Here is a 24,359-nt window from a genome sequence, read left to right on the forward strand (position 1 = left end):
TTCAATCCCCCCTCCCCCTCCCCCTCATCAAAACCCTCACCCCAGGATTGGGAAAGACCAACTCCCCCGCCCCCAAATTCGCAGGCCGGCGCCTCCTCTCCCCCGGAAACAGTCGCAGATCGTACCGCCCAAGCAGACCACTCAGCGCCATAGCCGCCAAGCGCGCCGCAAGATGTCGGCCGGGACACGCCCCCGCCGCGGCGGCGGCGCGGTCATTGTCCTCCCCCCACCCGAAGTGCAGATTGACCGGGCTGGAGTCCGCCAGTCCGGTGTCGAAGGCGACCGCCCTGCGGAGCCGCGGGTCGATCGTGTCCGGGCGGAGCAGGGGGAGGACCTCGAGGGGGTCCCGGGTCCACCGGAAGGGGTCGAAGCGCTCGGCGTGCGGGATTATGGCGGCGTCGCGGGAGAGAGGGCCCGCTGGGAAGGCGATTTGGGTGAGTGCGGGGAGGGTTAGGGGTTCGGTGCTGGTGGTGGTGGATGTGGATGTGAAGGCGAAGGTGTGGGGTTTAAGGAGGGTGTAGCGGGGGTTTACTGTTCCCCAGGGGGGTTAGCTGGGTTGGTCTGGTTCGGGGGTGCAGGTGTGGGATGTGGTCTTTGGGGGGGGACTTACGTTCGCTCAGCGGGTTCCAGCGCAGGACTTCTCGGAGGAAACTGTCCATGAGGCATTGGTATGGACGGGGGATGAGACCGAATTCGTCGTCGTGCTCGAGGAGGGATAGGATTCTCTCGGTTTCGGTCCGGAGCGGGTCGATGGTCTGCTGGCCCTGGCCCTGGGTGAGAGCGTCGTAGACGGCGTGCGTGACGAGGTTGGTGAGCGGGTGGACGATCGAGATCGTGATGGTCGACATCAGCGCCTGGGCGATGTTGGCTGGGTCGCGGTCGAAGTTCGTCGTGGCCGTGTCCATTATCCGCTGCATGAGGTCCTGCGGCTTTTGGTAGGCGCTGTCGTGGACTTCCTTGTGTTGGCGCGATCGGATCGTGGGGACGAGCAGCTCGGTCTGGGCCCAGCGCGCTCTTGCGCGGGCCCGGCGGAGGCTGGGAAGAAGTCGGGCGACGAGCGCTCGTAGGAACTGGGGCACGGGACGCAGGAGGATGATGGTTGTGAGGATGTCGCTTGTGTAGCTGGGGACTGTTTCGAGCCAGAGCTCGTTCAGGTAGAGCTCTTCGCCCACGGTGAAGCGGGCGGTGGCGCGGCTGATGAGCTTGAGGACTAGTTTGTAGAGGTTGACGGGCGTCCATTTGTCTGGGCGGGTGTGTTAGTCTAAGGCTGGGGTGGAGGTGAGCGAGGTGGAGGTGTTTGTGATGGAGGTGAATAGGGTGAAGGTGGAGTGGAGGCGAGGAGATACGTACACTGGCATCTTGGGACTTCGACGTAGAGCGCCTTGTGAACTTCATCGTTGAACTGCATAGCAATGTGCTCTTTTATGCAGGTGAGTAAGAATGCCAGTCAACCTCCGGGGATCGATATAGAGAATAGAGAAGACGTACGATGATTCTGCTGGCTCATCTCGGCCACTGCACGAGATACATTGGTACTCCCCCTGACTACGTCAGTGTACTCGCTCAGGAGAATCTGAAAACAGAGGAACATAATCAGCAGCCGAATCTTCTCAGTCCCTCGCATGTGTTCAGCTCACCTTATGTCGTGCTCTAGTAGCGCTCAGCGTGGTCATGGGCAACCGCTCAATCTCCCATAGATACTTGTGCGGCAAAACAACCAAGTCACCGTCCGTGGTAAGGAGCCGAAATGCACGATCCTTGTACTGGGAGATATCAAAATGCATCAGTACGGATCGTTGGGTAAGTGATGGCTGCAACATGGAGTACCTTTTTGTAACCCTGAGCGATTTGATCGCGTCCGTAAAAGTAGAACGCGATTCGGTTGAGGGCGTCGGGGAGGAACCATTGGTATCGGACTGTGGGCAGTTTTGCGAGTTCATCTGTCAAAGGATCGATGGCATAGCGATGGAAGAAGAAGCAGACGGCGAGAGTGATTGGCAAGACAATGGAGGTCTTCCACGCAGCCAGGTTGAGATAAACGTAAAGGTCATTTAGAAAAGACATGGTGGATGATAAAACAGCCTGTGGTGGATGGAAGAGTACTAGGAGGTAAGGTGGAGAAGAAAAGAAACTGCAAAGAGCAACTGGATGCTCACTTAAAGCACACCGAATACATTCACTGCAAACGCCCCAAGGTAATTCTGAAAGTTTATTATTCGGTTTATATGTACTACATATCCTATGAACACAGCATCAGACTCCTAAAACTTTTGCTGTCCCCTTTCTCTTTCCTAGTATACCACAGATTCAACGCCAGGAGCACATGCGAAACCAAACAGATGACCGGAGGGGAACAAGAACGACAGGAGTATCCGGGTACAAAAACAGTGACATACAATCATTCAAGGCCCATCCATTCCCCATCAGCCTCCTCCGCTGCCTCTTCCATGGTCTCGTCCTCGCCATTGGTAGCCTCAGCATCACCATTGAGGGCAGCGAGAATAAGACTGGGTTGCTTCTTGCCTGCAAGCACAGGTTTTGCCAGGAGGAAGTTGAGATCATAGATATTCTTGTCTGTCAGTCTCTTCAGGCTGTTATGTATCTCATCGATGACACGTTGCACAGCACGAAGCTCTGGTGCGAATGTGCCCGCATTCTCCTTGAAGTAGCGACCATGGGCGCTGAAAAGAGACTCAATCCACAACAAGTTGAACTCCAAGTGCGGAGTTTCTTCGGCAGCGTTGGCGACGAAGCGAAGGAGGCGAGGGAGGTAAACTGTTGGCACAGCACGCACAACATGGGGAATATCGCCCGGAGGGATGGCTTCATGGACTGCCCGGATGAGCTTCTTTTCGTTCAGACGGAATGCCATGATGAACGCCTTAAGGAATGTGTTGTCATCGTCCGTTTGGCCGGTTGCTGCGGCCTGCTTGGCGGCCTCGAGGGTCTCCAAAATGCTAGACGGGGTGATCGAGATATCGAGATCATAAGGATCAAACACCACATCGGTATCCAAACTATAGATAAGAAGACCTTCTGTGGAGGCCGCACAGAATGAACGGCCAGCCGGTGAAAAGTCGACTCCTGTGACTCGGACCTCCGGTCTGACTTTCCGAGATCCGGGGTCACCACGCTTCGCGCCAGGGAGGCTGCGATCAATGCGGTCCTCAACATCTGAAGCCTCACCTGCCTCATCGATAAGCTCGCGAGGCCCAGCCTCCGTCATATTGCGGCTATTGAGGATTTCCTGAGTACCCTCGAGCGAGGTGTTGACCGACACAGTATACTTCTTCACCATCGATCCTGTTGCGACATCATACAAGCAGATGTACTTGCTGTTTCCGGCGGCCAGAATACAACTGCCGTCCGCGCTGTACTTGATGCAGCGGAAGGACTTGGTTCCTGCGGCGTTTGCGGCGGTCTGTCGGTCACTGGTCTTCCGACCTCCTGAGACATCACGACGGCCGTCAACACCGCCAATCTGGACGGCATCGTTGACAGACCAGAACGTTAACTGTCCGTCCAAGCTCGACGCAGCAACCTGCTTGCCATCGGGTCTGAAAGCCACATCCAACACATCAGCCTGTAGTTGCAAGGGTTCACTCGTCTGCGTCCGTCCGAAAATGCTCCAGATGCGGACAGTGTGATCCCAACTACCGCTCACCAGGTGGTTACCGTCGGCTGCAAATGAAAGGGCCGAAACAGGACCCTCGTGGCCGGCAAGTTGATCGAGCAGTTGTCCCGTTTGTACGGACCAGACATGAATATCGAATGAGTCCGGAGAGCCAGCGCAAACCACCTCCCCACTTGGGTCGACTGCGAGTGAGGAGAAAGACAACCGAGTCGGAGCAGTAAATGTCCGGAAGTTTCGGTAGCGGATAAGATCCCAAGCTCTGATGGAGCCGTCCAATGACGCTGTAAACAGAACATTTCCCTTCTTGGAGAACTCGCATGCCGTGACGGCGCTTGTGTGTTCTGTGAAGGTCACAATGCAGAAACCAGATTTGACATCCCAGACCTTGATCTTTCCGTCGTCGGCTGCAGTCACAATTCTTTGACCGTCGGGAGAATATGTCAGAGTGTTCATAGAGTCAAGGTGACCTTGTTGCTTCAGAATGTACGATTCGGATTGCCATTCCCACACCAACAGTTGTCCATGCTTGGAAGAGCCAAAGGCCAGCCACTCGCCCGTTTTGTTGATCGTCACGCAGTCAATGTTACTTTGAGAAACACTGCACTGACGTTAGTCTTGTCTAATAGAGTCTAGGCGCATATGCATACCTCAATTGGTGGATCTGATTGAATTCCGGCATGTCATAAAGCCCGAACAACCCGTTGGAGAACCCAACAACCAGAAGATTCGTGGGCGCGTGGAAAGCAGCGCAGTTGACCTTTGCGTCATTCTGCATGAAGAAATCCTTCTTGACAATCCTCCATCGGGCATCCGCAATATCCTCCATAGTCTCCGGATCCTTTTTTGTAACATATTCCCATCGGAAGACAGCGCCGTCGGAACTGATAGTGTAAATCTACCCATGCTTAGTGCGCATTCAAGGGCGAAATAATTCCCGGACTTACCGATTCTTGGTCGGCGGAGAAATAAGCGGCTTTCACTCCCTGACGATGGCCAGCCAGCGTTGTGGGCTCAAAACCCTCTTCCGGATCCAAGCTCCATATCCGCGCGGTCAAATCCTTGGAGGCTGTGATCAGGAAGCGGGAGTCGCTCGACCATTCGAGATGTTGAACCACATCGAAATGACCGGCGAGGTCGCGGTGTAGAACAAAAGGCGCAAACTCAATCTCTCCGTTGTTGTCGGTACCAGGCGTAGTCGGGGTGTTCCAGAACTGCAGCCGTCTTCCTACACCCACAGCGAAAAATCGACCGGATGGGGCGAACTTGAGAGCGGAGACACGGCCTTTGAAAGAGAAGTGGTGAATGACAATTCGGCGCAAGAAGTTGGTCAGGATGGCGCGGCCATTCTCGTCAATGGTCAAGAGAAGTTTTCCATTCGGGGAGAGCGCCAGATGGTCGATGTTGGTGCGATGCGCGAAGGGAAGGGTATAAGAGGTGTTGCTTCACAAGGAAAATGGTATTAGTATATAATGCCGATATTCCCAAGGCGCGAAAGCACATACTGTACTAGATCGAAAACCGAGACCTGGTTTCCCACCGGCGAGAGCAAAGAGTTGCCATCGGGTGTGAAGAGCAGATTACCTTTGCGATAAACCGTCCCCAGTAGGTTGGAAAACTAGATATAGCTGTCAGTTCCAATGCTCCTCTCTTTGCTGCTTTTTGTATTCGCAGAGATAACAATCGTAAGAGCAATCAACGCACCTTGAAATCCGTCTTCATTGTCGCCGACCGGATCCGTTCGCGCCGCAGCAAGCCTTCCTCTAGTCTTTAATTCATCGGTCGATCTTCAAAAAAATCGGCCTGCCCAAAACGGACGATAAGGAACGGATCGACGGTTCCTCCGACCCCGACCGCATTAGTCTTCAATAGTGCTAGCGCCATCCGGGGCCTTAGTCTGACAGGCTAGTCCTGATGGGGGTAATTGACAGCCTGAGGCTTGCACAGTTTCCTTTCTTCCCCCTCAGTCATTGCAGTCACGCTCGCTTGTTTGCATCCTGTTTGCTTGGGGGGCGGATTCAGGGGCAGCAACCAGTCGAAGAAGGCACGACTTCCCGATCTATCATCCCATTCCATCCCCAAAGTCTCCCTCGCTCTCTCTCTTTCTTCCTCTAACTCTTCCCCCCCCCCCCCCCCCCCCCGACGGTCGTTGTCTCATCCTATTTCTACTCCGCTTCTCGTCGTCTGTCCTCTCGTTTAATTCTTCTCTCTCTTCCACCCCGTTGGCCCCATCGCCCCATTCGTCCTAGGCCAGCGTTGTCCTTCTCCCGTTATCCTCTATCTACTTCGTCTGGTACCGCTTCATTTAGTTCCAGCTCAACCCCTTGCCATCATGTCTTCTACCGAAACCGCCTCTCCCATTGGCATTGCCAACGTATGTATTAAGATAAGCAAATACTGTCTCTTGATCTGGAAAGAACATGAAACTGACAATCCGATATGAATAGCTTCCCAACCAGCGGTATGCCATGCGAAACAATGCCAGCCATGACCGGTACTAACGAAGATGTCCAGACACAAGATCGTCGCTAAGCGTGGTGCTGCTTTCACGATTATGGTTGGTTAACCATGAAACCACAATTTCATAGCGGGACCAAGCTCATTAGATAACCATAGGTTGCTGGAGAATCTGGCTTGGGAAAGACCACCTTCATCAACACTCTGTTCTCCACAACCATCAAGAACTACGCCGATCACAAGCGCCGTCATCAGAAGCAGGTCGACCGAACTGTTGAGATTGAGATCACCAAGGCGGAGCTTGAGGAGAAGTTCTTCAAAGGTTATTAGCGGATTTTCCTGGCTTTCCCAAACAATGGCTAATGCTCCGAAACCCGCTGTAGTTCGCCTGACTGTTATTGATACCCCCGGCTTTGGAGACTATGTCAACAACCGCGACTCCTGGCAACCAATCATTGAATTCCTCGACGACCAGCATGAATCCTACATGCTGCAGGAGCAGCAGCCCCGCCGCTCCGATAAGATCGATATGCGTGTGCACGCTTGCTTGTACTTTATCCGCCCTACTGGACACACCCTGAAGCCTTTGGACATTGAGGTCATGAAGCGCCTCAGCTCCCGCGTCAACCTTATTCCCGTCATCGCCAAGGCCGATACCCTCAGCCCTACCGACTTGGCCCGTTATAAGCAGAGAGTGAGCAACCCGCATGAATTCCAGCAAGTACACACATTGACGTTCGTGACTTTCATAGATCCGTGCCGTCATCGAGGCCCAGGGCATCAAGATTTACACTCCCCCGATCGAGGAAGACGACGAGCACGCCGCTACCCATGCGCGCAGCCTTATGGCCGCCATGCCCTTCGCAGTTATTGGATCGGAGAAGGACGTCAAGACCAGCGACAACCGGGTTGTGAAGGGTCGCCAATACGCTTGGGGTGTTGCCGAGGTTGAGAACGAGGATCACTGCGACTTCAAGAAGCTGCGCTCGATCCTAATCCGCACTCACATGCTGGACCTTATTCACACCACCGAAGAACAACACTACGAAGCGTACCGTGCGCAACAGATGGAAACTCGCAAGTTCGGCGAGGCTCGCCCCAGAAAGCTCGACAACCCCAAGTTCAAGGAAGAGGAAGAGAACCTGCGCAAGCGTTTCACCGAGCAGGTCAAGGTTGAGGAACAGCGGTTCCGCCAGTGGGAGCAGAAGCTTATTTCGGAGAGAGACCGTCTCAACAAGGACTTGGAGGCTACACACGCTGCGTATGTCTTCCACACCCCACATTCGGAGTCTTATTATGCTGACCGATCGCAGAATCAAATCTCTCGAGCAGGAGATCGAGTCACTGCAGGGCTCTTCCACTCGGAGCCACGGACGTCGTTGAGATACTTCAGGACTGGCTTCGACTGTGTATCGGGCGGAAGGAAAAGCAGACGAACTGTGCTTTCTACTACGCGACTAATATCTTTACATCTGACTACCCCTTCAACTCTCTTCTTTTCATGTTGATTTTCGGATTTTTTTGTGCTCAGGGGGGACTATACGTCTCGATCCGTGACGCCCAACACGGACCGGTTTGTTCGTTCTTCTGATTTTTCCTTCTGGTAACTAGCGATGGTTTGACTACATCTTCGATAATAACCCACTTGTACTTCGTAGCATGTCAATACAGATTTAATTAGTGCGTGGGAGTTTCTGGTGGACTGAATAGAATGTTGCAGCGGCCGGAAATGCGGAGTAAGGCCGTGGTCCGCCGGCGGTGAGCCGCACCTCCATCTTTCCCCAATCTTTATGCCGCCCGGTTTCTTTTCCCTGCATCCCCGCACAGAGCGATCTCAAATCTTTTGAACAGCCGGACTAGGTTGACGGTAGTCTGGTAATCAATTAAACTCGTCTCTCAAATGTCGAGCAAACGGTTTCCCACGCAGTTAGTTCACACGCTCAAGACGCACAATGGTGAGGCTTGTCCTGCATCGCGACAGCTTCGAACCGCCTCTGACGTATACAGGACCCGTCAACGCGGTGACATTTTCTAGCTATCCCGGAACTTACGTGCTCACCGGGTCGAGCGATCGTGCTGTGCACCTCTCGCGGGCCGTCCCTACGAGCAACAATGGCACAGTGATCGAAACGACCTCTCCGATCCAGCGATACGAAGCACACGGATACTCGGTGCTCGACGTTGCCGTCGCGGCCGATAATGCGCGGTTCGCAAGCGTGGGCGGAGACAGACAAGTGTTCCTGTGGGATGTCGAGCAAGGAGGGACCACTCGACGCTGGAGTGGACACAATGCGCGAGTGGAAGCGGTTCAGTTCGCTGGCGACGGCGATTCGGTCGTGGTGTCTGGTATGTTTTTTTTTTCTTATTTTCTTTGCGGGGGGCTGCTCGCAATCAACTAAGACGGCCCCATATAGGTAGCGCGGATACGACCATCAACCTCTGGGATTGCAAGTCCAACTCGCACAAGCCAATCCAGACGCTGACGGAAGCGCGGGATACCGTTTCCTCGCTGCACGTGCACATGCCCACCTATTCCATTGCCAGCGGCAGCTACGACGGCCGGCTGCGCGTCTACGATATCCGCATGGGTCGCACCACGGTTGATGTCCTGGCGCATCCGGTCACGAGCGTGCGCTGCTCGACGGACGGGCACGCCGTGCTGACGTCGACGCTGGACGGGCGGATCCGCATGCTCGATCGCAGTGACGGGAGACTCCTGCAGGCGTTTGGGAAAGAGCAAGAGATTGTTGGAGGGGAGAGGGAAGAGAAGAGTAGTTTCATGCTTGGGCAGCCCGGTTCCCTCGTTTACCGGAATAGCGAGCTGCGGATTCGATCCGTCTTTGCCAAGGCGGATGCGGTTGTTCTGAGCGGTGGTGAAGCTGAGAAGGTGAGCGGCAATAGCGCCGCGGGTGGTCAGGCAGCCGTGTTCGCTTGGGATGTGCTCAGCGGAGAAATTGTCGCTGCGGTTCCTGCTGGTCCGGGGGTGAAGGCTGTGAGTGCCGTGGCATGGAATGAGAAGGGTGGTTGTTGGGCCGGTGGGTGCTCGGATGGTATGTTTCCTTTCTCGGTTGTTCAATTATTCTTCTGTCGGCTATTCTATTTCATTACCCTATCTCGTGCCTTTCGAGAAACCACCCGTCAATCCTGTGGAATCTCTTTTACTCACCAATCGTTATCACAGGCACCGTTAAAGTCTATCGCTAGCCCCGGGAAAAAATGAGAATGGTGGTGGGTGAGATTTGAGCTGCGAGGTCATGGCCATGAAACCCAGCCATCGGGACCAATCAATCTACTGCTCCACTTCACCCTCTCCAACTGCTTCTGCGCTTTGACAACTTGGCTGCTTACCCTTGCTCGTATTTCCCTCTAACCACGAGAACCGACTGGCTACCGTGCCTTGGGATTTGGCTCGACGCCACCAGACGCCCACGTGTGCGTGTTCTGTTTTCCCTTATCGAGATTGAGACCGACGCTAAAGTTGTCAGCCTCATATACCCTCGTCTAGCCTGATTCAATGCCGCGGACAGCCGACAGTGACGTGACGAGAGGACAAACGCACCCAGCCACCGTGCAAGAATTGTTGTGCTGCTTCAGCTGAACACTCTGGGGCCATACTCGAAAGGATCACACCTCAGTCACGCAACACACTTGCCTGGTACATCATCTTCTCGAATCACCGCAACCCGAACCTCGCCGCCGGGTGGCCTTACTTATCCGCTGAAGGCCGAGGGGGGGGGAACCCTCACGGGGGGGGGGGCTATTGCCTACTCGGGTACTTGGTCATACCGGCAGTCACCTCTCACCACCTAGATTAGGTACAACTGCCCACAATTCCAGAACCAAGAAGACGCAAGCTCCCTCACGATTCCTCAAGCCTGAGAGCAGTTCAAACTCCACCGAAGATATCCGAACCAACCCACCTCTACAATTCGCCTCCTCCACCGCCGTTAACCAGACACTCCCCTAACTAAGCCCGTCATCCCGCCTCTGCCGATCCACTCACCTAAAAGAAAGATGGCCCTTGACTTAACTGCTACTATTATACAGAAAGCATCAGAAGCAGCGCATCCACTGCTCTCACAGGATAGAACCATGAACCTACCGATCCCGCGGGCTCAGACGGACCCACTGCAGTATTGGGTCTGGTTTGGTTAGTTTAGCACGGACTGATATAGCTTCCTCCTATAGCTTACACTACCCTACCCTACACTACACCACAGATAATACTACATACAGTACATACAGTACAATTCATACCATACTATTCTATAATCCACTACCCATCTACAAAGTCTCTCGAATCTTCAATTCAATAAACGCCCCCACCCTTGCCACCGCATCTGCAATCACTATTTAATCCACTGCACGGGAGTATAGTATACAGTACACGGTACCGTATCCACAGTACCTCACTCAGTAACTTATATAGTTAGTACAGTAAAAGGGATTGATATCCCCCAAAGGGTGCTAATTCAATTGTGATCTCACATTCTTGATCTACTCTACTCCTATAAGTTACCTACGGAGTAACTTACAGTACTCACCATTGGCCACTGGCGATTCCCCTCGGACCCGATACGGTCGAAGCGGCTGGATATCATATCCTTCCTATCATATCATATCACCTCATATCCGTATATGATCGGTCCGACACCTTTCCCCCACCCCCAAAACTCATCTGGGGAAAGGAAAAGGGGCTACCGGGTCCCAGCCCCTGGGGCCGGGGAAAAGGGGACTACCTAGTTATCGTCTCGATGATCATGCAGGGACGTTGCGGTGCGGTGTAATTTGACTTGTGTGATTGTGCTTGTGCTTGAGGTACCGGGAGGTAGTTAGGGGGATGTATGAGTTAACCTAATCTGCACTCTAACTCTATCTATACAGTTACGCGGAGAGGAGTCTACGGTGGAGGGTGGATGGAGTGGGATACACTGTACACTGTAGCCTGAGTTGATTGCGGAGGGCCGGGGGGTGGACTTGGAGCTTATGGACATTTATATTGGCAAATCGGATACAGAACGGGCATTGTAAATTTGCTCCATACTGGGCTCTGAGCTTGTTACGATGGGGGGGGGGGCTAGGTAGGTAGGGATGAGGCGTCTGGTCTACCGTACGATCCTGACAAATGTAGGCAGACGGACAAGTAGGCAAGTAGGCAAGTAGGCAAGTAGGCAACGCCGCAGGCGGCAGACGGGCTTGTTTCCTCCATTGCCCCTGAGACTTGATTTCACTCACGGGGAATACAATACACTGGATGTGGCAACCGACATTGTCCCGCGGGCATGGCAGTGTGTTGTCTACATGCCAATCACCTCGGAGAAGGAAGTTACAGACAGTTATGCCAATTCAATATGAATCAAATGACCAGGTAGCCATGATTACCGGCGACTCCGGAGTCTCACGGCCAGTGCATGCACGGATCACGGTATCGAATTAAACAACCTCAGCGATAGTTAACACCAGCTAGCCACATGCTTGCTTAGTCTGCTATATCACCGTCAAGTACTGTCACAATAATTGAAAAGAAAACAAAATATGGACAATCCGGATCCACTACCAGTTCAACAAGATCCCATGAAAATGTCTCACAATCACAGTAAACTGAATTCAGATGGCCGACGTAAATGCAACAATCTTGGAAGATTTTTGTTCTCAGGCACAAGAAACAATCAAACAACTTTTCTGGAGAGGTCATGCAGCGTAAACAACGTTTCCCAAACACCCAACTTCGCTTTGCCTGGCTTGGAGTAATTTTGTCAAAGAAACACAAACGATGATATGGGAGTATGCAAATAGCGCCAGGAACACACAATGCAAGAAACGGCGAGGTCAATGCAACAATTTGGTATCGGGACGTAAAGCAATAAAAACTTCGTATAGAAACACATCAAACGAAATTTTAAGAAGGGGATAATGTGTGAGGTATTCGTGTAAGGCAGCGAACGGCAAAGCTAAATCTCGAGAGCCTCAATTGCGGCTTCGGGCTCGTGACTTTCCGCTTCCAAGGCTTCCACGGCTCGGTGCAACTCATGCTCACCAACCAGAATGGTACCCGCGCGGGCCGTGCTGAGGAAACTAATCTCCACGGCATCCATCGACAAGTCCATGTCCGGTTGCAAGCGATGGGTTGCAACGGTGGCGTCGAGGCCAAGAGGTCGCACTGGTCCACCGGATCCCCAGCTGGAGGAGAGGAAGGGTTTGAAGGCACTGTCCAGAGAGGTGCCCGAACCATTGTAGGAACGAGACAGGAAGGTGGAGACATCGGTGTCCTCATCGTCTCGGGCATGAGTAGCATCGGCCAGTCGACTAGCAACGCCACAAACGATACCTGTCGCCTCGAGGGGCAGTTTGCGGAGATCCAGCATGATGGGAACTAATATCTCCTCCTTCGACCCGAGTAGAAGACTGGACTCATCATCTTCGTCCGCAGTTGTGGAGTTCCCATGCGAGAACCGCGGAAGAAGCCGTTTCTCCAGAAGTAGAGATGCCGCGGGATCAGCAGCGGTCAAGGTAAGTGACAAAAACCGTGGCTTATCGACAATCAATGTAGTGGTGAGGGCCTCGCGCAGGATCTCGATCGAGCTGGTGTTGCTGCTGAATTGATGGTGGGCTGCACAATGCACTAGACGAAGCGAGCGATCGACAGAAGGGATGATGTGATTCTTGCGTAGTGACGAGAATGTGCGCACTTGTAGTTCATCTAAAGACGAAGGGGGAGGAGTGGCCGGAGGGGAACTCAAACTACTTGCCGAACGAGAGGAAACAGGACTGAAGCAGCTACCGTATTGAGCCTGATTGTTGTTGATGAACGCCTCCGTTGACAGTTCGAACTGGAAGCCACGCTTCTCCAGCGTCTCGATCACTTGAGTCTTGCTGCGCAGGGGGACAATGATGTAATCCGAGAAGTAGGTCGAGATGAAGAAGATGGAGCTACATCATTCCAGTCAGTGCGTTCCTCAAGATCTCAAATCAGTTGGTACGTACATTCCAGCCATGGCCAGTGGCCGGGTGAGTTCCAGGACCCGCTGGCCAGCTTCCAGACCCTCGCCGTACACCTGCATGGCAATGAAATCATCGTGGCTGATCGACAGGCGACTCTGGCTGGACGAATTGTTGCGAAGAAACTTATCGACCAATGGCGCGAAGTACTGATTGGCAAGCTGTCTTGGACACATGATGGAGCATTCCACCGGGGTGATAGAGAGGTTCAAGAATGCGGGCTGCGTATGTTTGAGCATTTCGGCACGGCCGAAGTCCTGGCCTTCCGTTCGAGCCTCAGCGATCGGAGATACCTCATGAAAGAGCACCTGCAGAATCGGGTTGAGGAAGAACGGGTAGAGATCCAGTGGAATATGCACCAGGGCCAGTCGATCTTCCTGTAATTCCACGACGGTGGTTAGTGAGACGAGCTTGAGCGGAGTAGATGCCATGCTGTGTTGTCTGTATGAAGAAGGACATGGCAATGAGGTGTACAGGGTAAGTCAAGGCTCACCATGAACTGGACCTGGGCAGAGATGAGAGACAGTGATTGCTCCATCTTGCTAGACTTTGTGTGGACAGAGAAGGGCCGCAGCAGGCGTTAATTCACTGTAGTGACAGTCGACGACCAGGCAAAGTAGACAATTCAATCAGGTCAAGGTAGTGTCGGCACGGTCTAATACCAGTCAGAGGTGAGAAGCGCAGACCGATAGTGTGGAAACTCACAGTATAGATCAAGATCGATCAGTGGTGGACAGGAGTAGAGATAGGAGTAGAAAGGAGTAAAAGGATTGATGAGATTTCAGTAATAAAAAAAGTAGACAGTCCAGTAATAAAGTATGTATGGAGCCACCAGGCTGCGGCTGTACAGTGCAGTGCAGTGTAGTGCAGGCAAGGCAAGGCCGATCAATCGCCCGGGCGATCACTTTAATCTGGGGGATTATGACGCCAGACGGTAGGTTGAGTCAGGATCCTTTGTTCGCTTTTTCTTTCTGTGCTTGAAAGACCTGAATAGTTCGTAGCCTCGATTGATCATTGTTCTCCCACCCCTGGTTACGCCATTGTTTGGACAGATGATATCAATGCAGGTGGGTGTAGCACGGAAGACGGGATTTAGTAGATCATCATCGATGCAGAAGGCAATTGAGGAGATTACGGCATGAAGGAGGAATTTGCGTCACCGTTGATTCAGTAGGAGGAGGGGGGGGGGGGGGGGGGATGGTGGTCTTGTGAGAGGATAGAGGAGATTGAAGGTTAATTGAGGGTGAAGCAAAAGAGGCAGAAGTAGAAGAAGAAAGAGGCAGATGAGGGGAAAGACCAAAAGAGGATTTGAGTTAATAGTCCACAGGGACTGAGTAAGGTAGGTAGTTGTTGCAGAAGACAGAAGAGGAGAAGAGCTTAGTTTAGTTTAGAGGTGGAAAGCAGGTGACTCGACAACCACCACTTCCCTCGTGGCTGGTGATGCGATGCAATTCGTCTGTTCCCTCCAACCACACACTCACTCACTCACTCACTCGCTCACTCACTTTTCTCTTCAGGTTTTCTCTTCTCTACTACTACACTGACTCAACTGACTCAATGTAATGGTTGGGTGGAGTCTGGACCAGTTCCTGTCCGGCTTCGAAAATGTGACACTGCGACCTGACCGTTTCAGCGACAGTTCCACAGCGGATGTTCGGCTGGTTGTGACCAGAGTATGAAGTAGACCCCAATATTTGAGTGTCAATCAGTAACTGTTGGAGACAGGAAAAAAGAAAAAGAAAAAGAAAAATTTAAGTTCACTGCTGATGATGACTGGCTGCAGGACAAGAGAACACACAGACACACTCGCGTTTCTTCTACAAGTCCTGTACTGTACCAGTGTACCTCGTGCGATTCCTTCCCAAGCCAAGGACGAATCGAAAAAGAGATCTGAGAATGAGTGCAGATTGACCCAACGAACTCTGGTTCTTATCCTTTACCTCTCCCAATTTTTTTTTCCTTTACGCTCACACAACCTCGACCACCACAAACCTTTTTACCTAATACTTCGAATCGAGTCATTCCAACGCCCTTTTCCGGCCTTTATCTCTTGTCTCCAGCTGCCAGGCTCCACCGGGACCCAGACTGCTTATCAGTCGAACCAGCAAATCCCTTTGGATGGCGCCCCCGCGCTAGGCGCTGGTCCCGACCGAAGTGTTGCCCTGTGCTCAACTGCTCGGATGGATGATCGCTGGTTCTAGCGGGTTAGGTTTGCTCTCTTTTTCCTTTGGGTGATGCTCATCAATCAGCGCGCGCGCGCGCACGGATCGATAAGCGGACGCCTCTGGTTTGGCTCGCCAACCGTCTTCTCACTCCCTCCCTCCCACTCCCATCCTGCGCAAACCTTAGAAAGCAAGCCTCCCTCCCCCCCCCCTCCACCTTCTTACCTTCTCGGCTCCCCCGCACTTTCCAGGGGCAAGGATGTTCTTGTGTGATGAACGTGTGGGAGGAAAGACAAGAGCTGCTGGCTTACTAGTCAGGCACCACGGTCGCGCAAATCAGCCATCGATCCAGTCACACAGGGCCATCCTGCAGTGGGAAATGTGGATGAGTGGCGATTGACAAGTAGATTAGGGGCGCAGAGATTTTGCATCGTCGCCTTCTTCAAGTCTCAGGTAATTTGTCGGCTTTTGGATTGTGCAGCTAGAAGTGAGGGGGTGGCACTCTACAGACCTTACTGTATAGCAAATTGAAGGAATTGTGGCACACGCCGGCGTGTTAGTCTCGAGGAAAGAGGAGCCAAGTGGGCAATCAGTATCTGGACTGTTGAGCGGATTGTGGAGCAGTCGCTGTCCAGGTACTTCTGTGGAATTTGGACTTTTGACATCGACTGCCTCTGAGCACTGCAGTGAGCAATATACGCCAACCAGTTAGCGATGAAATCCGACAGCAGTCTAATGGGGAGCTTGGCCTGGCCACTCATCGTGAATTTGAAGACAGAAACATCATCGCGTTTGCCTTCCGCTTCCGCTGACAACACTTGCACCTGGCATGCAAGAAACTACTCAGTACATACATCCTCAAAGTAGTTCCACAATCTCGGACCCGAGCGACAGGCCATCTGTTCTATATCCCAGATAGTCCTCAGAGTTTCGTCGCCACGCAGCGTCTGTACGGAGTACAGTCGAGCGGAACTTGCAGCAGCACCAAATTCCCCGACAATTCCCCTAAACCCAACTACTACGCCCTTAACAATCCTTGTATGCCTCCGTTCACATTACCTCCGATGCCCCATCTCGAATAATGCGCTTGAAGCGCAGAGTCTAAATCCCATAGCACATTAAGACCATCGCAACCCAGACAGAATCAAGGCAATCCCACCCCCATGACCAGAGCAGGAGACAACTGGAACGAAAGCGATCTCCGCCGGCATAGCAGCGTTGTATCTGGTTGGTCGATTGGAACTTCCATCGCCCACCCACCACTCATTCCATCTTCTACTAGGTATGGAATCGTACTAGCCTGAGGTAGGTAAGTAGATAAGTAACGAACCCTATCTCCCCCCCCCCAATCCATTCTACCTAAGCTATACCAGCCCATCCGGTAACTCAAGTCAAGTCAAGTCACCGAGTAAGTAGGTGATACCCAATAACTTGAACCACCGGCTGATCGACCCGAGCAGATACCAAAAACAATGGCCTGATATCTGCCTTCGTGCATGGGCGCATGGGTGCATGCATGTATGTCTGTCTACTATCGCATTAGCTGGACTACCCAAGTCAAAATATACAGTACAGGAGTTACAGTACTTGCGATTGACTAATGCATCTCCCAACCAAGCAGCAAGTACTGTACCCCAGCCACAAGCCACACTTCTATTCAGCTACGCTACGGAGTACCCCGTACGTATCCTCACATCACATCCACCACGCAGCCGAATACGAGACCATCCACGCAAAGAAACACAAAGCTGGGGAAAAAGGCAGCCTGCAGTACGGCACAGCACAGCACAGCCCTGAGCAGAGCAGTTCATGCGATCCTTCCACGCTATCTGCTCCGTTTCCACCAACCAGATATCAAGCCACGATGAGGGAGGGGGGAAGGGTGGTGTGGTGTGGTGTGGCTCAGCTTAAGGTGTAGGTGTGGTGTAGCTGTAATACAGTATAACTTATAGCTTGTACCTTAGCAGAGCACAATTATATCCCGAGTCGGAAGTTAGTACGCCATCCCGGGGTATAACGGTACTTTCCGACGGAGATGGTGCAGTGGATGTGTAGTCTATTCCCGTTGGCCCTTCTGAACAAGGGAAGGGAAGGGAAGAAGTACCGTGCAGATGCCTCCGCACTAGGCACCTACAGTGCATCCGCCTGCGGCATTATTATTATACTGGGTTATCGCCACTGATTACCTACCTTCTAAGTAGTAACTTACTGATCCTAGACACCGGCTGGAATGACTTGTAAACAACAGATAAGAATAGCAAGATCATCCACAGAACAGTAGGTAGTCCGGGACGTTACTCATGCTTGTAGGTGACATGAGAATGGCAAGATCATCTCCACCACCACCACCACCACATAAAACCAATACCCAACCCCAGCTGAAACATCAGTCTAAGCATAAGAACCCCATGATATCAACCCAGAGATCATGCACACCAAATCCAGCTGCTCCCTACTACCCTACTACCCACCCTGCAGTACAGTACAAACTACCCAGCCAGCCAATATCCAACTCCCCCAAACAAGTCGCAAGTAACCCCCACCCACCCGCACATCATCTCAACCTTCAGCCCTCATCCCATCCACAGTACAGTACAGTACCAACCAAATAACAAGACACAAGAAACCACTCGACCAGACCTCCAACCGTACACTTTCCCCTGAAAAAAAGCTTCAAACCATCAACAACATGCAAACACAAAGAAAACGTCCTGGTCTCAGCTACAGCTACCAGCATCCTACTAGAGCAGTCCAAGTATCATATCGTACCACCAGCCCAGCCCATCCCAACCCAGGCTTCTAAGCTCCCCGAGCCCTGAACACATATACACTACGCAAAACCCAGGGATGCTGTTTGTGGTAGATCGGGTGACGATGACTTTTGCTTCCTTTTTTGGAATATGCTAAGGCAGGATGGGCATGCCGTCACTGTATTCATACCAAGGTAGGGAGGGGTGTTGATGAGGTGGGTGGGTTTGAGGATGTTTACTGGGTAGAGAGAGAGGGGGGGAGAGAGAGTATGTGGAGGATATCTTCGTTAAGGTGCAGGAGAGGGATGGCAACTTGAAACATTATCACGAAAGTAGAAGGGAGACGGGATTGGTTGTATGGATGTGGGCATGGGCATGGGCATGGGCATATCATAAATGAGATGCTAACTATGCTCTGCTCCGCTACTGTATACTATACTAATACCCTTGTCCATGGCTGCGGCACGGGTCCTTGGATGAAGAGGGGCAGGTTTCCGATTGAATGCGGGCGGCATGCGTAGCCTACTCCAGGCTTCCAGCGAGTAGGTACATGCATGGGATGACCAACCACTAGCACTTAAAAATGGGAGTATCTAGGAATCACCAGGGTAGTGTACAATCATTGTATGTAGTATTCTTTTGATCTCCAATTTAAAAATAGCATCTGGCGTACCTACCTGGCAACCTTGAATACAAACCCTGCCTACCGAGAATAGTAACAGCTCAACGCCCGCAATGCATAGCACAAGAATCCGAATCCGAATTCACAAGGTACAGTCACAAGACTAAAGTTGAAGGTATCTGACTCCGCCCCACCATCAATCGTCTTCCACCCGGGGCCGTTTCGATCCACGCTCGGAACGATCGACCTCCTCGAGTCCGTAGCGCTTCTGGCCCGATGATCCCGCGCCTCCCGTGACGTCGGCGATCATGCTGTCGATACCGAACGGGTCCGTCGTGTCCTTTTCGAACTGCACGGGACCATCGCGAGCCTAGGAGAGACAGATTAGCACTCTGGCCCTGACCACAAGAAAACGAAAGACTCACCTCCGCCAATTCAGCTCCCTTGAAGCCCTCCTTAGCTCGGCCCAGAACCTCGAACCGGCTCGACTTCTGGATCTTGCTCATCTCCTCGCCCGCTCCCTCCCCCTCGTCGTCGTCATCGAGCTGCGCACGCGGCCGGTAGATGCTGTTGATGGCGTCCTGCGCGGCGAACAACGGCTTGTCGTAGGGGTTGTCCTCGTTGAACCCGGAGCTCATGCCACTCGTCTGGTTGAACAGCCGCGAGTCGTACATGGCCTCGGACGACTGCGTCGGCTTGGCCAGCCCCAGCGCCACCTTCTCCGAGATATCGCGGTTCTGCTCGCGCGCCATCATCTGGATCCGCCGCTCCGTGCCCATGCGCGACTGCCGCAGCTGCCGCTCTGCCTCCTGCCGCCGCTCGCGCCGCATCTGCTCCCGCTGCCGGGCCGCCCGCTCGTCCTCGTCCTCCCCGCCACTCGGCGTGCCGGACCGATCCGAATACCTCGACGGGCTGCGGCTGACACTGCGGGCGGACGGCGACCGCGAGTAATCCCGCTGACGACGACCGCCACCGCCACTGCCGCCAGCCCTCTCGTCGCGCGCCTTCTGCGCCAACGCCCGCAGATGCTCCTCCTTCTGAGCCTTCTCCTTCTCCGCCAACTTCTGCTGCATCTGGGCGCGCAGCCGCACCTCCTCCCGCGCGTGGCGGTCGGCGGTGAACAGCGCCTCGGCGAACTGCGCGAACTTGTCATTGATCGTGACATCCTGCAACCCGCGACCATCGGCCGCCAACCGCTTGTCCAACGGCACAGTATAACCCTTGGGGTTCTTCCAATTCGACACGGGCGGCGGGATCTTCCAGGCCTCCTGATCCTCCGCGGTCAGCTTGCGGGGCGGGGAGTGCATGATGGGCGGCGGGGGCGAGGGCGGACCCCGGGGAATCTTCTTGTGCTTGAACTTGGGCGGCTCCATGGGATCCTGCTGGCGCTCGACGATCTTCATGATGCGATCGTTCTTGCGCGAGGTGTCGCCCATCTGGTTGTTGGCGGGGGTGTAGCGCACGAACGTGGGCTCGGCGCGGCGGCCCCCGCGCACGTTCTTGGGCTTCTGGGCCGACACCGCCCCTTCCACCAGACTGGCCAGCGCGGTCTTGGTCTTCTCCATCTGCGCCGCCACCTCCTCCTCCGAGGGCCGGTCCAGCGAAATCTCGCCCATGTCGACCCGCTGCCGCAGCGGGATCAGGTCCTTGAACGAGGCGTGCACGATCCGGTTGTCGCCGTGGCCCCGCCGCGCGATCGCGTCGTACTTCACCTTCCCCTCCGCGTCCACCTGCACCGCCAGCGCGTTCGATGTCGACGCCGTCCCCTTCCGCCCCATGTCGAGCGGGTACTGCGCCACCAGGATCTCCGGGAACGCGCCGCCGTCGCCGAAGTCCTCGGGGGCCCGCGGCCGCCATCCGGCTCGGTTCTGATAGGGGGGAGGTCCGGTTCTCTAGACACAAATAAGTCAAAGTTAGTATCATATCCGCGTAGTTGGGTGTAGACTGGCGGATTCGATTAAGAAGGGTTGCGGTGGAAACCTACCCGGAGCACAATCTGGGATTCATCGAGTTGGCCGGGGCCCACGACCCGGGGCCCACGGGGCTGCGCGTGTGGTGGGAGCTCCTCCTCCTCGCCGGTGTATTTCGGCTTCGGAAGAGCCTTGAAGAGTCCCTCCGCTATGGACGCCATCGTGGTAGGGGTTCGAGATGATGATGACTTGAGGGATGGATGGGTGGGGGGGAAAGGGATTCAGAGGTTGATTGCGTTTCGAGCTCGTCGGGAATGGGAAGTTTGGCGGGCGGCGGAATTGCGTCGACGGTCACGTGGTCCCGGGGCGGTGGCCATTGGGGGTTTTTACTCAATACATCGATCTGTAAGTACTCCACTCTTTTCTGAAGTTGCTGGGCGATGAGGACGCCATTCATTATCTTTGGCTACATCTTCTCGGCCAGCAGTTCAGTGTCAAGAGCATGTCTCTAATTGGAGTAGGGATTGGAAGTAAAAATGTTCAAGACAGAGCATTATACAGATCTCCATTTATATGCTTTATAGTACAGTATAGTACATCAAATCTTAGGTCATCGCCAGTAAAAGAGTAATCGATGAGAGGGGAATCACTTCGCAGGTCTATCATACACAAACAACCATTATGGAACAAGCCTATATGCATCATGGAGGACCCGATGTCAGTGGGTCACGTTTACATTAAGAAAGTATGAAATGAACACAACAACAAACAACGAAGAAAAAGACCTCATGACCTCGCTCACAGCATATGCGAGCGCATAGGGCAGGCAACGCCTTCCTTGTCACCCGCTTCCACGTAATGTTCCTTCCCGTGGTACGTGTACCAGATCTTCAGGGTCTTGGGCAGCAGAGGCGCAGGGTCATAGAACCCGAGGATGTGGAACTTGGCCGAGTTCTTGGAGATCACCAACTGACCGTTGTCGACCAGCGCCATGACCGGAACAGTGACATCGGCCACGTCAGGGTCCCTCTCGCTGCCATCGCTTCGCTTCTTCTTGGGGTAGTGGCCGTATTCGGCCCGGCTGATCACCAAGCCATCGTGCGCGGCCTCCCGGTCACGGCGCCGTTGCACCTGATCCATCATCAGCTGGATCGCCTGCTGACTTTCTTCCCTCTTCTTGGGTACCAGCTTCTCGAGCTGCTTCTGTCGTCGGGCGATCACCCGACGGTGCTTCCTCCGCTCCCTCGGGCGGATAAACCCGAACTCCAGCGCGCAGTACGCGACCCAGGGCAGCAGGACCGCCACCGCAGCGGCATCAGCGTTGGCCGCTTCGAAGGGACACACCGTGATGGGCAAGCGGATGTTCTGGCCCAGTCTGCTCCAGGACAGGGTCATAACCAAGCCATTCGCCGATTGGACACCTACACCCAGCCCCATGCGGGCCAGGTCACCAACCCGACGGGTTCCCTCGATGTGCCAGCCAAGCGACAGGTCGAACCCGACCGTGCTCTGGACGCCAATCCTCACGGACCGGGGTTCATTCTCTTGAGGTAGGCGATAATGCCCCTCCGAGCTCCATTGGGAAAGCGATGCATCGGTGGACGGCTTGCCAGAGAAGATATTGCGAGAGTAGTTGAAGGACAGGCCACCCATCGCCGGGCTGACTGCGACTCCTACCTGCCACGCTTCCGCAGCACGGTTGTTCTTGCGGTGTTTGGAGCGGACGTCCTCAAAATCGACGTCCTCGTCCAACTCGCCGTCATCCTCATCATCGTCAATACTAGCCATATACCTGGTCGCCGGCTGGGACAAGAGACCGAATTGGAATTGGCTCAGTTGTCCAGGAATAGAGAGCAAATACTTGAAGTCATCTGGAATCTCGTAATTGGGGTTGAGGAGCCGGCGGAACCAGACCGGCCAGACAAGCGTCCCACTGTCCAAATTGGCAAACACATGTTTCTCGTCGCCAATCTGCTTCGACAGCCGAGCGCCCAGCATCGGCGGAGCAGCCCAAATCGGCCGCTGGAATGCCGTGTTCAGCTCCAGCCGGAAAGGCCTCGTCCCGCGGACGAGGGTAAAAGGTTTGGCCCAGTTGACATCGAGCTGTGGGAATGGCAGCACCGAAGCATTCACCGCCAGGCCCGAGTACTGGAGGAATGACAAGGCAGGCTTGCCCAGGATGCCCTTGGAGCCGGCCAGATCTCCGAAGGCGTGGTGCACGCCCACACCCAGTTGCAATTCTTTAGTCGAGATGACCAAGGGGACAGGAACCTAGACAATCGATCAGTGAGCCCTTCTCGCCCATCCCTCTATGCTCGAACGGGGCCTGTAGGAATTACCTCGACAACCTCCGGCTCCTGATCTTCGATCTGAACCTGCAGTTTCTGCGTCAAATGGCGAATCTTGCCCGAGATCCCAGCATTGATGACCATCTCCGGTCCATCCCCCAGCGAACTTAGGTCAGGTACCGCACCGTCCTCGTCCACCCCATTTTCGTTCTCGTTGTCATCATCGTCTTCCATCTCGTCCTCCCCCGCAATATTCCCCCACGTCGGCAACGGCGCCTTGAACGCAAACGCCACGCCAAACTTCGACAATTTCGGATCCGGGACATTCAGATAGACCTCGCCGGCATCCTCATCGATAGTGATCGTATTCGAAGCATCAACGCCGAGTGTAAACGAACCCTAGCCATCGCCCCAACACAACACAAGTTAGTCAACCAGCCAACCCAAAGCATCCCCGGTCATACCCTCCCCACATCCCCATTCAAAACGAGACGAACATACCTTGCCCTCCACCAAAGAATTCACCGCCTTCCGCTCCCTAGCCTTCATCCTCTCCAGAAACCACCGCCGAAACTCCTGCGGACTCTTCGCCTTCAACCCTACCCTCCACTCCGCCGCCGCCGCCGCCCCGGCCCCATGGCTACCAACCCTCTCCGCCTCGCCAAACTCCTCCCGCACCCCCTCCGCCCCCAGCAGATCATAGACCACGCGCTTCCGCCCGTCGACCAACGTCTCGTAGGCCTCGCGGATCCGCTCGAAGTGCCGCTTGGCCGCCTCGGCCAGGTGCGCCGGCTGCTTGTCCGGGTGGAACGAGAGGGTGAGCGCGCGGTAGGCGGAGCGGATCTGGGCGTCCGTCGGCGGCGGGTGCCGGCGCAGGTTGAGGAGGGTGTAGTAATCGGGCTCTTGGGCGTTGTCGTCCCCAGCGGTGAGGAGGTCGTAGTCTTCATCGTCATCGTCAGCATCGTTGCTGCTGCTGCTGTTGTTGCTGTTGTTGTGGTTCACAGACGGTTGGTGCTGCGGTAACAAGAAGGAGGAGTCCTCCTCCTCCTCCCTGTCCCTTGTTGTGGACATCTTCTCAGTTCTTTTTCTCCCTCCCTTTTCTCCTTGCGGTACGGTAGGTAGGCTAGGCAGGTTCGTTGGGATTTTAGTCTAGTTCGGTCGCGGCGTTGAGTGTCCTCCGTTCAGGTGTTGCTTTTTTCCCTCCCGCGTTAAAGCAAGAGCTACCTTTCGGTAAATTTTGGGTCCGTCAATCCCTTGCTTGGGGAAATCGAATATGTCGGAATAGAAAACCCCCGTATTCCAATACTCAATAGTATATTTATGGTATAAACTCTGGCTGTTGACGATTCTGCAAAGGGCGAAAAGGAAGAAGAGAAGTCCGCCTGTCTTGTCAAACGGCAAGAAACGCGCGCCGGAATGGGCGAGGAAGCTGGCTGCCAGTGGCAGCAGCAGTCCGCAGCCGCGGGCGGACTGGCTGGACCGTACCGAAGAACGGAGGGGCGGAAAGAGCGGGGAACTTTTTCAGGTCAGGTAGCAAGGA

At 54.1% G+C, this 24,359-nt stretch overlaps 8 protein-coding genes across 8 annotated transcripts; 3 read left to right on the forward strand and 5 right to left on the reverse strand.

Annotated features, from left to right (window-relative positions):
• Positions 1-16: 16 nt before the first annotated feature.
• Positions 17-2,034, reverse strand: BO66DRAFT_282338 (cytochrome P450; the record flags this gene model as incomplete). The annotated part of the gene is made up of 6 exons (XM_025643077.1): positions 17-531; positions 611-1,243; positions 1,351-1,419; positions 1,489-1,573; positions 1,638-1,763; positions 1,828-2,034. Coding segments are annotated over 6 exons (1,635 nt in total), but the record flags the coding sequence as incomplete, so codon positions are not given.
• Positions 2,035-2,197: 163 nt separating this feature from the next.
• Positions 2,198-5,372, reverse strand: BO66DRAFT_476345 (snoRNA-binding rRNA-processing protein PWP2). Its single transcript, XM_025653317.1, has 5 exons — positions 5,336-5,372; positions 5,137-5,249; positions 4,579-5,074; positions 4,282-4,529; positions 2,198-4,232 (listed from the first exon to the last, which is right to left on the reverse strand). Exons 1-5 carry the CDS (start codon positions 5,351-5,353, stop codon positions 2,399-2,401), a joined length of 2,709 nt encoding a protein of 902 aa, XP_025497586.1. The 5' UTR covers positions 5,354-5,372; the 3' UTR covers positions 2,198-2,398.
• A 379-nt stretch (positions 5,373-5,751) lies between these two features.
• Positions 5,752-7,776, forward strand: aspC (septin CDC12). Its single transcript, XM_025648553.1, has 7 exons — positions 5,752-6,005; positions 6,079-6,092; positions 6,146-6,188; positions 6,248-6,410; positions 6,472-6,782; positions 6,841-7,349; positions 7,402-7,776. The coding sequence occupies exons 1-7, from the start codon at positions 5,964-5,966 to the stop codon at positions 7,469-7,471; spliced, it is 1,152 nt and encodes a 383-aa protein (XP_025497587.1). The 5' UTR covers positions 5,752-5,963; the 3' UTR covers positions 7,472-7,776.
• A 212-nt stretch (positions 7,777-7,988) lies between these two features.
• On the forward strand, positions 7,989-9,292 carry BO66DRAFT_416430 (WD40 repeat domain-containing protein; the record flags this gene model as incomplete). The annotated part of the gene is made up of 4 exons (XM_025649599.1): positions 7,989-8,043; positions 8,096-8,434; positions 8,503-9,138; positions 9,270-9,292. 4 exons carry the CDS (start codon positions 7,989-7,991, stop codon positions 9,290-9,292), a joined length of 1,053 nt encoding a protein of 350 aa, XP_025497588.1.
• A 2,619-nt stretch (positions 9,293-11,911) lies between these two features.
• Positions 11,912-13,742, reverse strand: BO66DRAFT_23108 (ACT domain-containing protein). The gene is made up of 3 exons (XM_025642757.1): positions 13,581-13,742; positions 13,073-13,464; positions 11,912-13,018 (listed from the first exon to the last, which is right to left on the reverse strand). The coding sequence occupies exons 1-3, from the start codon at positions 13,623-13,625 to the stop codon at positions 12,040-12,042; spliced, it is 1,416 nt and encodes a 471-aa protein (XP_025497589.1). The 5' UTR covers positions 13,626-13,742; the 3' UTR covers positions 11,912-12,039.
• A 1,103-nt stretch (positions 13,743-14,845) lies between these two features.
• On the forward strand, positions 14,846-15,375 carry BO66DRAFT_396733 (uncharacterized protein). The gene has a single exon (XM_025648554.1). It carries the CDS (start codon positions 14,857-14,859, stop codon positions 15,286-15,288), a length of 432 nt encoding a protein of 143 aa, XP_025497590.1. The 5' UTR covers positions 14,846-14,856; the 3' UTR covers positions 15,289-15,375.
• Positions 15,376-18,643: 3,268 nt separating this feature from the next.
• BO66DRAFT_424655 (SKIP/SNW domain-containing protein) lies at positions 18,644-21,082 on the reverse strand. Its single transcript, XM_025650183.1, has 3 exons — positions 20,606-21,082; positions 19,047-20,513; positions 18,644-18,991 (listed from the first exon to the last, which is right to left on the reverse strand). Exons 1-3 carry the CDS (start codon positions 20,750-20,752, stop codon positions 18,818-18,820), a joined length of 1,788 nt encoding a protein of 595 aa, XP_025497591.1. The 5' UTR covers positions 20,753-21,082; the 3' UTR covers positions 18,644-18,817.
• Positions 21,083-21,111: 29 nt separating this feature from the next.
• On the reverse strand, positions 21,112-24,303 carry BO66DRAFT_433184 (J domain-containing protein). The gene is made up of 3 exons (XM_025650680.1): positions 23,321-24,303; positions 22,871-23,218; positions 21,112-22,802 (listed from the first exon to the last, which is right to left on the reverse strand). Exons 1-3 carry the CDS (start codon positions 23,888-23,890, stop codon positions 21,330-21,332), a joined length of 2,391 nt encoding a protein of 796 aa, XP_025497592.1. The 5' UTR covers positions 23,891-24,303; the 3' UTR covers positions 21,112-21,329.
• Positions 24,304-24,359: the final 56 nt, after the last annotated feature.

The sequence above is a fragment of the Aspergillus aculeatinus genome (genome assembly GCF_003184765.1).
Source record: "Aspergillus aculeatinus CBS 121060 unplaced genomic scaffold BO66scaffold_102, whole genome shotgun sequence".
NCBI lineage: Eukaryota > Fungi > Ascomycota > Eurotiomycetes > Eurotiales > Aspergillaceae > Aspergillus > Aspergillus aculeatinus.

Excerpts from the sequence above, each read along its gene's own strand:
- BO66DRAFT_396733 (XM_025648554.1), top strand. The coding sequence starts at position 14,857 with ATGACTGGCTGCAGGACAAGAGAACACACAGACACACTCGCGTTTCTT.
- BO66DRAFT_433184 (XM_025650680.1), bottom strand. The coding sequence starts at position 23,890 with ATGTCCACAACAAGGGACAGGGAGGAGGAGGAGGACTCCTCCTTCTTG. Across the intron at positions 23,219-23,320 it reads ATTCTTTGGTGGAGGGCAAG|GGTTCGTTTACACTCGGCGT; the intron begins GTATGTTCGTCT and ends GGCGATGGCTAG. Across the intron at positions 22,803-22,870 it reads AGGAGCCGGAGGTTGTCGAG|GTTCCTGTCCCCTTGGTCAT; the intron begins GTAATTCCTACA and ends TCGATTGTCTAG.
- BO66DRAFT_424655 (XM_025650183.1), bottom strand. The coding sequence starts at position 20,752 with ATGGCGTCCATAGCGGAGGGACTCTTCAAGGCTCTTCCGAAGCCGAAA. Across the intron at positions 20,514-20,605 it reads AATCCCAGATTGTGCTCCGG|AGAACCGGACCTCCCCCCTA; the intron begins GTAGGTTTCCAC and ends ATTTGTGTCTAG. Across the intron at positions 18,992-19,046 it reads AGGGAGCTGAATTGGCGGAG|GCTCGCGATGGTCCCGTGCA; the intron begins GTGAGTCTTTCG and ends TGTCTCTCCTAG.
- BO66DRAFT_23108 (XM_025642757.1), bottom strand. The coding sequence starts at position 13,625 with ATGGAGCAATCACTGTCTCTCATCTCTGCCCAGGTCCAGTTCATG. Across the intron at positions 13,465-13,580 it reads CTGCCCAGGTCCAGTTCATG|GAAGATCGACTGGCCCTGGT; the intron begins GTGAGCCTTGAC and ends GTGGAATTACAG. Across the intron at positions 13,019-13,072 it reads CCACTGGCCATGGCTGGAAT|CTCCATCTTCTTCATCTCGA; the intron begins GTACGTACCAAC and ends GGAATGATGTAG.
- BO66DRAFT_476345 (XM_025653317.1), bottom strand. Across the intron at positions 4,530-4,578 it reads TCTCCGCCGACCAAGAATCG|ATTTACACTATCAGTTCCGA; the intron begins GTAAGTCCGGGA and ends AAGCATGGGTAG. Across the intron at positions 4,233-4,281 it reads AATCAGATCCACCAATTGAG|TGTTTCTCAAAGTAACATTG; the intron begins GTATGCATATGC and ends ACGTCAGTGCAG.
- aspC (XM_025648553.1), top strand. The coding sequence starts at position 5,964 with ATGTCTTCTACCGAAACCGCCTCTCCCATTGGCATTGCCAAC. Across the intron at positions 6,783-6,840 it reads TGGCCCGTTATAAGCAGAGA|ATCCGTGCCGTCATCGAGGC; the intron begins GTGAGCAACCCG and ends TGACTTTCATAG. Across the intron at positions 7,350-7,401 it reads TTGGAGGCTACACACGCTGC|AATCAAATCTCTCGAGCAGG; the intron begins GTATGTCTTCCA and ends GACCGATCGCAG.